Source organism: Callorhinus ursinus, unplaced genomic scaffold (assembly GCF_003265705.2).
Source record: "Callorhinus ursinus isolate GAN/ISIS: 27379988/994484 unplaced genomic scaffold, GSC_fseal_2.0 scaffold35, whole genome shotgun sequence".
Lineage (NCBI taxonomy): Eukaryota > Metazoa > Chordata > Mammalia > Carnivora > Otariidae > Callorhinus > Callorhinus ursinus.
In genome coordinates this window covers 12,759,550-12,774,297 of record NW_027397097.1, presented here as the reverse complement: position 1 = coordinate 12,774,297, position 14,748 = coordinate 12,759,550, and the positions used below count along the sequence as shown (strand labels likewise).

General features: G+C 35.9%; 1 protein-coding gene across 24 annotated transcripts in view; it reads left to right on the top strand.

Moving 5' to 3' along the window:
- DLG2 (discs large MAGUK scaffold protein 2) overlaps positions 1–14,748 on the top strand; it is a 2,181,535-nt gene that overhangs the window by 2,143,679 nt on the left and 23,108 nt on the right. For 14 of the 24 annotated variants that reach the window (XM_073879808.1, XM_073879806.1, XM_073879811.1 and 11 more), the window contains one exon: positions 7,476–7,575. In XM_073879808.1, the coding sequence (XP_073735909.1) occupies positions 7,476–7,575 (100 nt within the window). Of the gene's footprint in view, positions 1–7,475; positions 7,576–8,424; positions 8,471–9,059; positions 9,076–11,641; positions 11,684–14,748 lie in introns of all 24 variants that reach the window. The other 10 variants (XM_073879810.1, XM_073879807.1, XM_025848370.2 and 7 more) reach the window with 3 other exon arrangements.

Genomic DNA, 14,748 nt, shown 5'->3' with positions numbered 1-14,748 from the left:
CTTAATTTTATCCACTTTAGTGGGTATTGAGATAGTATCTTGCTTTGGCTTCAATTTGCTGTTCTCTGATGACTAATAATGTTTTTCATATGTTTTTTGACCATTTGTATATCTCATGTTAAGTCTTTTGCCCATTTTTTATTGGATGGTTTTTCTTTTTATTGTTCAATTGTAGAAGTTTTTAAATATTCTAAATAAAAATCCTTTATCAGGCATATGTATTGTAAATATTGTTTCCCAGTTTGTGGATTGCCTTTTCACTTTCTTAAAGACCTCTTTTGAAGAGCAAAAGTTTTTAACTATGATGAAGTCCAATTTACCAGTTTTCTTATTTATCATTTGTGCTTTTATGTTCTATCCAAGAAATCTTTGCTTATCTCAGATTACAAATATATTCCATATTTTCTTCTAGAAATTTATAGTTTAAGCTTTTAGAATTGGCTCTGCAATTCATCTCTAGAAAATTTTGGTATATGGCACAAGTTGTTATGAAAAATTTCAAACTTATAAAATATATGGAAAGAATATAAATATGAACCTTTTGTACCCATTACTCAGCTTCAGCAACTATCAAATCGTAGTCTTGTTTTGCATATTCTCATATGCACGATGTATACATATGTATGAGATATATGAGGTATATTTGTAAAATTACAATCTTTTTTTGGTTACAATCCAGAATTTAATCCAGGACTACACTTCCTTAATCTCCTTTGGTCTAGTATAGTTCTTTAGTTTTTTACGTTTTTCAAGACATTGGCATTTTAAGAGGATGTCCCTTAATTTTAATTTTTCTGATTATTTCTTCATGGTTAGTTTCATCTAATGCATTTTTGACAGGAATACTACATCAATGATATTGTATACTTCTCAGTGCTTTCCATCAGGAGGCACATGGTGTCAGGTTATCCAACTGTTCAGTGATACTAAGTTGGATCACTTGTTTAAGGTGATATCTGCCAGATAACTCCACCAGAAAGGCACCCTTACTCATCTTTTTAACAATTAAATAATCTGTGAGGAGATAAATATCATGTTCCTCAATAAACTTTCAATCAGTAGTCTTAGCACCCACTGATGATTCTTGCCTGAATTGATTATTATTATGGTAGCTAAAAAATGGTGATTTTTCTGACTTTACCATTCCCTCTATAGTTGTCATTCTACTGTAACAAAGAATTTTCTCTTCTTTCTCATTTTTTATTACTTAATTTAGGTATTTTTGGTAATATGCCTGGACTCATGAATTTCTTTTTTAATTCAGTGTGTTACACTCAATTACTACCATTATTCATTTTAATATTCAAATTGTCTAGATTTGGCTGGTGTGATCCCTTTTAAACTGGCTTTGGTGTCCTTTTTTTTTTTTTAGATTTTATTTATTTATTTGAGAGAGAGAGAATGAGAGATAGAAAGCACGAGAGGGAAGAGGGTCAGAGGGAGAAGCAGACTCCCTGCCGAGCAGGAAGCCCGATGTGGGACTCGATCCCAGGACTCCAGGATCATGACCTGAGCCGAAGGCAGTCGCTTAACCAACTGAGCCACCCAGGTGCCCTTTGGTGTCCTTTTGACATGCCACGATTAGTTTTAGGGTTTTTAAGCTTTGTATTGTTTTTGTGTTTATGTTTAGAACATACTACCCAACAGAATGTTTCAGACTCACCTTATACTTTCCCTGCTGATGGAATGAGCCATTTCTTCAAAAAAACACTAGTTCCTTTTTTGTGGAAAATGGTATTTAGAAGACAAAATCTGAGCACCAGGTATGCTTTTTGCTCCTGGGGTATCAAGTACATCTAGGCTCCTTTAGTGGAGACAGAGAGGAAATAAAGTTTTTTAGAAAACCTTAAGTTTATGTTGGATGCCTTTAATTACTATTTACCATCATAAGATTCTTCCTTTCCTTCCCCATCCCACATTTGTAACTTACTCTTCTTTCACAGTGACAACCCCACTTCCCAGCAACACCCATGTGTTTACACATTTGCTCATTACTCACATACCAAATGGTTTCAGAATTCAACTAACAATAAACCTGTTAAGTTCAAGATTTCTGTATAATTCTATTTTTAGAATATATTCTGAGGGTAGTCACAGTATTATGTTCCTTTCATATTTTCTGAAGCAAAGCCAGTGTGTCAAATCATTTCAACTATAAATATTTCAATATAGCCTGACCACAATGCCATTATCACACATAAAAATTAACAATTATGGAATTAACAAATATCCTAGGTTTTTTTTCAGGCCTCAAATTGACTTATAAGTACCATAAATGCTTTTTTGTCATTTTGTTTTGTTTTACAATTTATTTAAACCAGAAGTGAAATCTATTGTAATTGGTTGATCCATCCTAGATCTCTTCTGATTTATATGTTTTCCCTCCATTCTTTTTTTGTTTTCTTTTAATTTTTATATTTAAGAAACTAGGTCATTTGTCCTACAGAGTTTGCTCCAGATTTTCCTTATACTATAATTTATCATGTTTCTGTGTCTTTATTTCTATAAACTAGTTGTTGGATGAAAGGTTTAATTATATTCAGATTCACTGGGGAGAGAAGGATTTTGTTTTGTTTCCTTTTGAAAATAGAGGTTTATAATACTACTGTGTAGTAATATTTTGTTCTCCCATCAGGAAGCAAATATCATCTGATTATCTTTTTTGTGTGCGTGATGTTACCAGCTCTTGGTGCTCAATGCCTAGATCCATTGATTCATTGGGATTGCAAATGGAACCCTTTTTGAATTGGACAATGTTCTAGACACACTTATGTATACACACATCCATATAGACATTTCTGGGAGCAAATTTATCTCAAGTCAACTCTTGTCTTTCCTTTAATAATCTCTTTATTTCATTCTTACTTGTTCTTGAACCTCTCTTGTTATAAAAAATCTCTTTTCTGTACAAAAATATGATATGTGTAATACAAAGTGATGGCCCAAATTTATAGTAACAACTTTCCAAGGGGAATACAATTATCTTAGAGGAGGGAGGACAAGAATAAATGAAGAGGAAAGAAGCATTTATAAAAGATAAGGAGGCCACAAAAATTGTGTTATCTGGGCTCAGTATAAATTTAAATCTAAATTCTTCCCAGGGAACATTCATATCACGAAGGTGACATTTTAGAGCTAGGAAACATTTGAGATTTGAAAATTTTGAACAGGAATATGAGAAGAGAAACTGAAACATATCTCTAGTTTTAAAGTTTTCTGCATGAAAAAGACAAAAATACATCGATTCACTCATGTGTCTTTAAGAACATGTGACTCAAGTGGAAGAAGCAGCAATTTGAGTTTTTTGTTTTGTTTCCTTTCTTTCTTCATGAAACATGTATTATCTTAAGCCAGTTCAGCAATGCCATTACAACTTAGAGTCATGCTGAGCAGTTTTAAGCCACTTGACCTAACAACTTAGAGATTTTTTGAGTGACAGTGATAATATGCTGACTCCTGGTATGGGTGTTCTAATGTCTGTCACAACATGAAAGGTATTCATTTAACAGAGGAACAGCAGAATCAGATAAACAAGGCATGTGTATCTGATTGATTGCAAGGGTTGGGGAGTGTGTTTTCAACTCATTCGATTCAAGATAAAAAGTATTTGCTCCAAATAAAATTCAAAACATGCTGTGTTTGTTTCCTCCCATCCTATGGTGTAGGGGATGGGGAGAGGTTCCTTTTTATTTTTTATGACTTTATTGAGATATAATTCACATAGTATACAATTCACTCACTTAAAGTGTACAATTCAGTGTTTTTTAGTATATTCATAGGGTTATGCAACCATCACCACAATCTAATTTTAGAACATTTCATCTCCCCTAAAACTAACACCATACTCATCAGCTGTCACTTCCCACTCTCTGTATACCCTACCCCAACCCTAACCAACCACTAATCTACTTTGTCTCTATAGGTTTTTGCCTGTCATGAACAGTCACCTCTTAATTGCCATTCATAGCTTGTCCCACTGAAATTCTTTTTATTTTATTTTTTTACATTATCATAAGGATAAGAATAGAATCAAGCCCTCAAAAACATGAATGGGTATCAAAAAAATTGTAGCAGGATAATCCACAAAAATATTGTTGAATACAATAACTTCTGATGGCTTAAATAACTGCCAAACAGTGAAGCTGTTCGAACGATGACAGATTATAGTATCATGAAAATCAAATACTAATAATTTTAAATATAAATTTGAAACAGGCTTGGATTGCAGAAGCTTTTCTTGCTCATAAGAGCAGCTATATCTGCAACCAGTAATTGCACATTCAAATCCTGACTTTACCTCTCATCAACTATGTGACTCTGGACAAGTAACAGAAGATTTGTAAACTTCAGTTTCCTCATCTGTAACAGGGGAATAATGATGATACCAACCTCCTGAAGTTAGTGTAGAGATTAGCACATGTAGGGCTTTTAGAACCAAGCCTGGCACATAATAAGCGCTCAATAAATGGTTGTTGTATCACTTTTGTTTGTAAGAACTCAATGATTCAGGTCAAATTCTAAAATGGAACTCTTAGAAATGCAAACTTGCCACTTGCCACATGTGATTGGTATTTTCAAAGTCTCTATTCAAAGAAGTTTCCTGCCATGAGAGCATTAGATCAAGGTCTAAGATACAGCAGTGTAGAGAAAAAATAGCATTGATCAAGTATGATTAACAGAGCTGTAAACCAGCCTTCAGTTGCTTGAGAGCCATGTGTTCTATAAATAGTAAAAGTGCTAATTTATTATTCTCACCTAAACTCATGTAACAGATTTTCCTTTTTTAAATTAAAAAAAATTACCAGCAACAGAAAGCTTACATAATGGTATTATACATGTCTAATAAAAAGTAAAGACTAGTGTTAGAGCATTATAAACCACCTATAACCTCTTACATTTGAAATGTTTTGCTAAGACCCTAAATGTGTGACTTTTAAGTCTGTGAGTGTGAACGGAAGTTGTGATTTGGTTTTGTGTCCATCAGTGTAAAGTCGTTTAACCACCAATGACTCTATTACGTTCTCTTTCATTCCAATACAAAATGACTTTGGGTAATAAGACTAATACATTAGATAATTTTATTTTTGAGCAGTTATATATTTTCTGTTCTTTTAAAGATGTGATGCTAAATATTATTATATCCCAATCAGATGACTCATAATACACAACATTTTCATACTTGGGAAATGTTAACACATTACAGTTCTTGCTTTGAAATGAAAAAAGATTTAATCAGACAACACATATTCATTTTCCTTTGATCCCATGAGACAAGTTAAATGATGTGGTTTGCATGTGGCCCCATTTTGGCCCTCAAACGCCTCTACACTGTCCATCTGTGTCTACATTTTAACCCCAGGCTTTCCTCCTTTGGGCATTGTTTTGTATTTGCATGAGAATTTGTAAATTTTTTTTTTTTTGCATGACAAGTCATCCATGATGTTGAAGTTAAATGTCTAACATATCTTGCAATACACATGTCATTAATTCTTACATGATTTTTTTCTTTTATTTTCAGTTACTGAAGTTTAAATATGCTTGAAAAGTAAAAGTGGCATGAAACTGGAGTGATGCAAGAATATTTAATGTTCCTTTAAGGACTTATCATTTTTTAGCTGGGAAAATTTGGGGGGCCGTTCCCAGCCTTGTCTCTGGACACAAGGCCTCAATGACAAGTTCTGACAAAACTATATTGAGCATAAGTGCTGTCAGCAGAGTCATAAATTCTGAAATAATACTTCTTTTTACCCTGAGAATGTATATCTAATACTTGATGTATTACATATAAAATATGTTGCCTAATTTCAAAAATTATCAAATATTTGACTTACTGTTTTTCTTAAAGCCTTCTTAATGAGACATAAAAATTAAGCTCGACTGATTTTGGTGAAGTTCCTAGCACCCAAAAATGTAATCAATTACTGAATGACAGCACCAACATTTTAGCATTTTAATGTTTCCTAAATAAACAAGACTACCAAAATGGATATCTGATATAGGAGCACATGAGTATACGAAGAAACTAAGTTATTTACACTATTCAGTCAAGCTTCAAACCCATAAGAGCACGTCACTGAATCCCACCAATGAATAAAATATATACATCTGAACATGTGCTTTTTCTTCCAAATAGTCACCCTGCTGGCCCTACATGTATTCCTACCAGCTGCCATTGCTAGAACTATTTTGGAATACCCCTTGTCAAATTACCTTCAGAGTCTTTGGCACATTCATTTTAATACCTACATGGTAACAAATCTTGTTCTTTGGAGAGTGACTGTCAGAGCCAGTCAAATAGGTATGGTTATCAAGCTGGTGAAACATATTTTTTAAATGATAGGTGACTATGAAATTACTAAGACTTGTAGAGCCTATAGCTTATAAAATGACTGTGAATTCATTTCCCAAAGAAGAACCCCACAAAGCATTTACATAACAGCAACAGGGGGAATAAATGAAATTTCCTTAAGGAGTCTTCTGGGCAAGCATATGAATAAGTTCTAATATATGTCTTATATTACATGTATCTGTATTATTTTTAATTCGGTCTCATTTAACCTAATGAAGTGGTTTACATTTTTAAGGACAGTCCTTCTTACAGTATTTTTTATCATGTCAGAATATAAATGAGTAACCATTATTTCTCCCTTGCTCGAGTGAATATCAAGCTACTCTCTTTTAATATCAGATTTGAGTTGACAGTGTCCTAGCTGTCACCAACTAGCCCCATGATATTAGCAAGAGACTCAACCTCTCTGTGCCTCTGGTCCCCTGTTCCCAAGATGAGGGTGTGGGGCTCACGTGTCTTTAAAATCTCTTTTGAATGAATAATTATTGTATATCTATGTGTGCTACTATAAGTATCATATATCATAAATCTACACACTTCTCTGTGTGTTTTAAATTAAAGCCAAGTGGAAGTAACTCATATTCAACTTACAAAGAAATGACATCCAGGCACTGAGGTGTCTAGTATCTCTAAGAAAGTCTTCTCTACCTGATGATAATGATGATGATAAAGATGACATTTGTATAGCACGTTATGTTTATCCTGCCTCACCTGAGTCTCACATCCTAAGAGCTGCTATCATTCATTATCCTCCAGTATGCAGATGAAGAACATACTGAGGTTCAGAGAGATTCAGTTACCTGTCTAAGGTGATGGACTAGCAAGTTGTAGAGCCAGGACAGAAGCTCTGGGTCTTCTGCTTCTAATTTAAGACTCTTTTCCTCCATCATCATTTACCTGCAACCAGTCTTTTCATTAGGAGGCATTTTTTCCAAGGTGTCATCATTCAGAATTTACACTCCTTGAAAATAAAATCTGCCTTCGGAGAGGCGCTGGCACCTCTTTAGACTATCCACTTGCGTCACTACAGCTCTCTCTGCTTTTACAAACTAGTTGTTTTGTCAGCATGAGTGTGACAACAATTAGACGTCCCCTGTTTTTGCCCCATGCCTTTTCTCCTTCACAGTCATTCAATGACAAGCGTAAAAAGAGCTTCATCTTTTCACGAAAATTCCCATTCTACAAGAACAAGGAGCAGAGTGAGCAGGAAACCAGTGATCCTGAACGTAAGTAGATTCTTGAAGAGAATGTCACATGCAGCAAAAGAGAAAAAAAATTCTTCACGGGCAACACGCATGACGTAGGCTCCCCCACGCCACACGCCTAGGCAAACAAACACGGTAGGCAGGCAGGTCAGGGCTTACTACTGTGACCAGTGTTTGGCTGCAGTCTGGATCCTTCCCTTGATGTGGCTCTTCTTTGCAGAATGCATTGGAGAGGGACTTCAGGAAGCTGGGACTTTGCTTCCAGCCAGCATTTTTCTGTGACCAGGGCTGGGGCTGGTTTGCCTTTTCTGTCATACAGCTCTTGAGGGCTTGAGACAAATTCTTTTCTGAACAGAAATACTGGATTCCATTGCCATGTGTATGTTTTTGAATTCTAGCTCATTGGGAGTGACTAAATTCTCTGTATTGATTACTAGCCCTGTGTTTACACCTTCCCTCCCAGCAAATGTTAAATACTTACTGAGCAGTGAGCTTGTATTTTTGGTGGATACTGAATCTAAGAATTTGTCTTGAAACTTGGGAGTGGAGCATTGCTCTGAATGGTACATTTCTGTGGCAACATTAACAGTGGGCACAAATGGCATTTGGTAAATCTTCCTCTTTTTCTGTAACAGTCTTCTGATTTTTTTTTTTTAACTCACTATCTTTTGAGTTGCTTTACAAATCTTTGAGTCTCAGCCCAGGGAGTTTGGGGTGAAAGTTGTTTCAAAAGAAGAAAGAGTGGGATCCAGATTGCTTAGGCAACACGGTCTGTCATGGTAGTATCCATTTCAACTCCACTGACTTCTTCCTTCCTCTTCCGTGGCTGTTCTTCCTCTCTCATTGCTCTCTCTGGGGACTTCCATGCAGGACATCCCCGGATTAGGTGACGACGGTTATGGAACAAAGACTCTGAGTAAGTTCCCAGGAATGGTCACTGTAACTTTTCTTTTCTTTTCCTTTCCTTTTGAGTTTGGCTTTTGTTCCTTTTCTTGAGGGCCTTTCACTCCTAGCATGCACAAGATACGAGTTTTATGTTACCTAGCTGTGAATGCTCCTACAGAGTAATTTCAACCGTTTTGTTCTGCATGTCAGCATTTAAAAGCCAAGTGTGTCAGGCACTGTAACTTCTGTTGCAGTTCACACCTGCCCTTTCTGACCATGTGATGTGGCCAACATGGTCATGATGCCAACCACGGCATCCCTTGCTCTGCCGCCTAACACCTCCCAGAGAGCAAGAAGCCATGTTGAAAGAAAGGGTGAGCTAAATGTTCTAGAACAAGAGAGTAGAAATGTACTTTACGTCCTTTCTTCTGCCTTGATAGCCAGAAATATTTAATGACCTTGCCAACTTCCATAATTGGGTCATACTTTGCTAGTAGTAAAGGAGCTATTTTATTGTCAAAGGGAACATGCCTTCTCAAAAAATAAACATTAAGCTATTTGATCTTCCATGGATAATTCTTTGTTATTAACTATGATTGATTTTTTTCTCTGACTTGCAGTGATCCTGCTTGAAACGTTTGTATGATAAAATTTTAGATATGTATTAATATGTTTTTCTATCAGTCATTTATTAGTGGCATTACATAATCAGGTCTTTGTTTTATAGTATAGACTGCAAAATAAAGTATATTAAACCTTTAACTTTTCTAGTTATTAATGCCTTTAGTCTGTGTCTCGTTGCACTAAGCAATAAAAATTAATAATCCTGTGTTAATATACTATGCTATGATTTTTCTCTCTTTAACACTAACTCCGTTGTGTAGGCACCAATTAAATAAGAATAGTTTGTGTCTTTTGCAACTGTATCACATGCTCATTTTTTTGTTTATTTTGTTTTATTTTAATTTAACAGCTATGGGCAATATTTTTAGAAGTTGTTCATTTCATTTGTATAAAACAAAATAGCATTGAGCTGGACTTTGTTTTCAAGAGCTGTTTCTTAACCCTGTGTAATGATATGCTTCATCCCTCAGATTGTTAATTTGGACTTTTTTTTTAGATATAGATATAGAAAACAAAATTTGATCAAGAGTAACTACTGATCTTTTTAAAGATGAAAACTTTATCTTTGAGTCTCTCTATGGCATATGTCATGAAATTTTTCTTGAATTAGTGGCTGAAGTTCAAATACTGATCTCAACATTATCTGGATAGCATCAAGTACCACCAGGTTCTAGATTTTCAATGGGGGCGGGGTGCGGAGAATCATTTTAATATATTGTGAATAAATGAATATCACTGAAAAGTAGTTGCTATTAGAATGTCAAAAATGACCTTTTAAATCCAGAATGTGCAAATGTTTGTTTTGCTTTTTTAAAAATTGAACAGATTTCAGTAGGTAAAGTTATTTGCCAATTAATGCTATCATTAACCATCGTTTGGACTTTAGCTGGAACATATTTTCAAATTTCTCTTTACCTACAAAATGGGAAAATTCTGTGATACAATATCTTGATACTAAGAGAGATCGGTTAAGTAAAACACCACATAGATAGCATAACTTTATTCTCAGTTATTTTAAAATTAAAAAAAAATAAAAAAAAACAAGTACAACAAAAAGACCCAAAAAACCCTGTCATCGCCAATTCAAGGTACTTAAGATAATCGCGTATATGCAGATACACCTTTGTTGGGTGTGTCCCTTGACTTTTTTTCAACAACAGAAAACAAATTTGCCCTAGGTCATTCACACTTCTTTCCCTAATACCCTCTGCACTTGTAAAGTGTGTGCCTAAATTAGCAACACAAAGATAAATGACTCCTATGATTTTAGCCCATGTTTTGCTTTTCCTTAGTTTCATTCTCTAAAACTAATCCTTCCAGGATGCATTAACTCAGTTGTGAGAATCCTTCCACGACATATACCATATCCCATCGTCACATTGTTCACTTTAAAAGTATTATAATTTATTTGTCAAATATACCTCAATAAAGCTTTAAAAAAAAAAAGACTAATCCATCCAATTGGTGAGAATCTATAATATGAAATACATTTTAAAGTACTTTTTACTATGAGAGAGAGAATAATGTTCTATATTCTTTCCATTTTCTAAAAATGAACAAGTTGCCACTTTTTAAAAGCCCAGTTATTGGTAATGAGCTTCAGAAATCAGTCATATATTCTTCATTTAATTAACCTGATATACAAAGGACTTGATAAGTTAATGAATTTATCTTCTATAACTTCATACAGAGTACAAATGAAATGATTTTTGGAAATAAAAGCTCTAATTCTGGCATACACATCCCTGTTATGTTAGCTAAACTGTATTTTTTTTAAAAAAATTTTGAAATATCACCATACAAGCAAGTTATTCAACATGAATTAAAAGCATACTTCATGCCAGGACCTGTGCTTGGTATCAGACCATTTATCCCCTGCCTGTTTCATTCCTCCAGAACCTAATAGCTGTCCAAGGAAGAATCTGGAAATAAAATCAAGAAAATATTGAACTGATTCATAAACCATTTTTCAGCAACTCATTTCTTCCTCTAAAATTTTCTCCTCACTCACTGAAGCAGCAAAAATTCTCAACAGTCCCTTTTCATCCTGAGAATTTGTTTAAGAAGTATTTACATAGAAATAAATTTCATGGGGTCCCAAGGACCACCTGGCAATCTGAAATACAATATTCCTGCAAAATGCCTAAAGGCTACCACAGAGAAACAAAAAGCTTGTAAGCAAACGGTGCCTACACACCAGAAGCTTCTGAACTTAAGAGTCAGGAAACATCCAGCTGAGTCACATGAAACTGGAAAATTAGGGCCATGGGAACGGGGCAAAGTATGCGTAAAAAGAAAAGTGCTTAGGTTGACATTCTATATTTTTTTGTAATTAAAGGTACTTTGCTGTTTGCTAAAAAGAAGACCCAGCAATCAAGTAGTAGCTTCCTATAACTCGTGGAGATAAAGTTTTCATCTTTTGTATCTTATCTGAGTTTTCTTAATGCCACCTCTTCTGCAGCCTTTCCCCATGCCTCCCGCTTACACTTGTAGTAGCCTTGCATGAGTGTTATTCTTTCACGTTCTGGCTGCTCTCCAGTGCTTGGTATTTCTTTAATTTGCTGTGCTGTTCTTGCAGAACATGTCTCCTCTAATGCCAGCGATAGCGAAAGTAGCTACCGTAAGTTACTGCTTTGGTTTGTGGTTCTTTTCTTTGCAATTGCTCCATTGCCTGTGCTGGTCATTTCCAATTTTTGCTCTTGTTGTGTTTCAATTGCTGCCCTTTATCATCCTCATCCAAAGCAAATGGCTTGACGTGAAATTGTCACGTGATGTGGAAGGATACAAAAACACTAGGGTCGTCTGTGGGCTCCTCTGTGATGGTGCAAGCAATAGCGGGCTTGCTGAAAACCAGAAACAGTTCCAACCTCAGTTGGCTGTGGCCTGATGGGGCAGTTCTCCCAGAGAAGGTGGGGGGAAAGTTCAGCCTGGCGGACTTGGACATTCAGCCCCCTAAAATAATTAAAACTCCCTGCAGGGTGGTTGAAAAGTCATCATGGTTTTATTTTCCTTCTCATTTTGCCTTTTTCTTTCTGTTGCCAGCTTCCCTCTCCAAGAGAAATCTTGCAAAATTACAGTGTTCCTTTTAAATTGAATGTGAACTTTTTTATCTCTTCTCTCCTTGATTAATATTCGAAAGCAGATGCTATGATATATCTAACTTTATATTTCTGATGGTTGGGAAGTGATGAAAAAGTTTCATCCTCTAATGGTGAAGGAACTTTTTTTTTTTTAAAGTGAACAAATCTTGGATCAAAAAGCTTAACTTTCTGAAAAGGTAGGTAACTAAAAATCATTCCTGGTCTTTGTCTTTGTTTGGTCACCTCAAGCCATTTGCTTAGTGTATAAAAATATTCACCAAACACCAAGCACATCCCTTTGATGCATTCTTGTGGTTTCTCACCACCTACTTCCTGGGTTTTGGTGACTACCATAGGTACACATTACCACGGGGATTCTTACAACTTCTATAATATTTTTTGTCCTCCTTAGTGAAATGGGTTACTCAAAAAGTGATTCCTGAGGATATTAGAAAAGTGCAGGCCCAATACGATTGATTGACCCACAACCACCATGACAGAAATTGGTTTGGGGTTTTTAACCCCCCTTGAATAGCGTATTAATTAAAAACTAGAAGAGTTTCTGTTTTTGTTCTTCCATTACAGCATGGTAGTTTATAACACCATGCTTTTTTTGTGGTGGAGTGCCAAAAGGTATTCTTGGAATATGACAAATTCAATGTGGATTTTGAGAAAGGCTCCATAGAATCAGATTGGTAGCAAATAGAAAAAAGCACGAAAGAGGAAAGGCGGCAGATGGAGGTAGGGGCCAGAGGAGGAAGATGAAACATAGTGCAGAATGAAATGGGGAAAAAAAGAAATGTGATGAGATTCCCTCCATCAATCAAATAATATGAAAACCACCTAATTTTCTTCCTCAACAGAATGACAAGTCTTCTTGGTGACAGGAATCAAAGGGTTTTTGTTCTCAACATGATCCTTCACATTTTTGCATTCTTCCCACTCTTATAATTTTATGATTATCCCAGCTTGGCAAAACACTTGCCTCCCCCTTCCCTTCCTTTAACTTTAAAACAGACACCAGGCCAAGAAGAAGTGACCAAAGATTGCCTTCCTGACACGTGAGGTACCCTCAATTTAGTATAAGGAAAAATAGAACTTGTTTGTTGGGTTTCGTGGGACCAATGGCCCTAGTTTCTTTGATATTCAGCCTTAAGTATTGTGCTTCTATCCTGCAGACACAAGTATAGAGAGGAGAAACATCATAATGTGTTCTTTCAGTTCTTTTTATGGAAAGTATATACAAGAACCCCCTTTTCCTTTGGAAATCCTTTTTAGAGGCCCCTCTTTTCTCTTTCATGGGTAGGAATGTTCTTCCCAGAATCATTAAGTTAGAAAAACTGGGCCAAGGCTTTCAGCAGCTTACAGGGGTTTTGGTAGTGATGCTCTAAGATGACATCAATAATTCTTCATTATTAAATAGTAGGTGCACATGAATACTTACTGAGTGAGTAAAAGAAACACTTGCCAGCAGCTTGAATTATCTATGAGAAGAGAGGAAAATTGGAACTGGACTCCATGATATTATAAGAGCGAATGTGGAGTCCAGTGATCAGCCTTGGTTGGGATCTCATCTGAGGTTACCAATCAGCCACTCAGATTGCTTTCTTTACAAATGAATGAAAGTGAAAACAGCCTTTGTCATAGCTTAAAGGGAAAAAATGGTATTTCTTTCCCCAGGATGGAAATAAGAGGAATTATAGAGGAATATTTCTTTATTCATTCAGCATGCACCATATATCATGCTCTCTTCAAAGGCACCATGAGACCCAGTATGAATATCAACCAACTCTAGAACTCAGCACACACACAGTGGGGAGAGATATCAACAAACAACAACACCAACAAAAATGCACAACATGCAGCAGTTTCTAAGGTAGAAATCTGGTTCAAGAATAGTAGGGGCTTCCAAGATGATTTCAGAGAGGAAGTGCCCTTTGAGCTGAGCTGTGGAAACATGAGGTGCGTGCCAGCTATAGGTAGGTTGAGGAAGAAACTCTCCAGGCAGGGCAGTGGCATGAAAAAAGACCCAGAGACTTGGAACAGATGTGGTTTCCAGAAAATTACCATTTTGAAATCAACACAGGCTGCATTTTTCTGTTGAATTCCTGGGTTTTGCTGTAATTATGACAAACTTTCATATTTTCTGACGAGCAGTATAAACAAAGACTAAAAAGCCCCTTTCCCACTGACGTCCAGGTGTTATTTTTCACTCTTAGAACCATTCCATGGCCACTCTGGGACACAGTGCTTTAAAAAATGGTCAGTGGTTAGAAACAAAGCCCCAGACCACTATGTCTCGTAGCTCCAGAAGGACAATTCACACTGCATCCTGGAATTACGTGTTGTGACCACCTTAACTGAAAGCCTCATACGTTTCCTGAGATACGCACACATACTTACACAAACCTCAATTTCTAATAAACAGCCCAGACCTTTCCTGCACCATCTCAATATTATAAAATAGAACTTTTCAAAGTCCAACTATATCGAGCACTAGCTAAAATGCAGTTAATTACAGTGCACATTGTATAATTATGCAAAATACCCCCTCAAAACTATCTTAATTATGGACTAATTCCAGATTTCTCTCTGTCAACAAAGT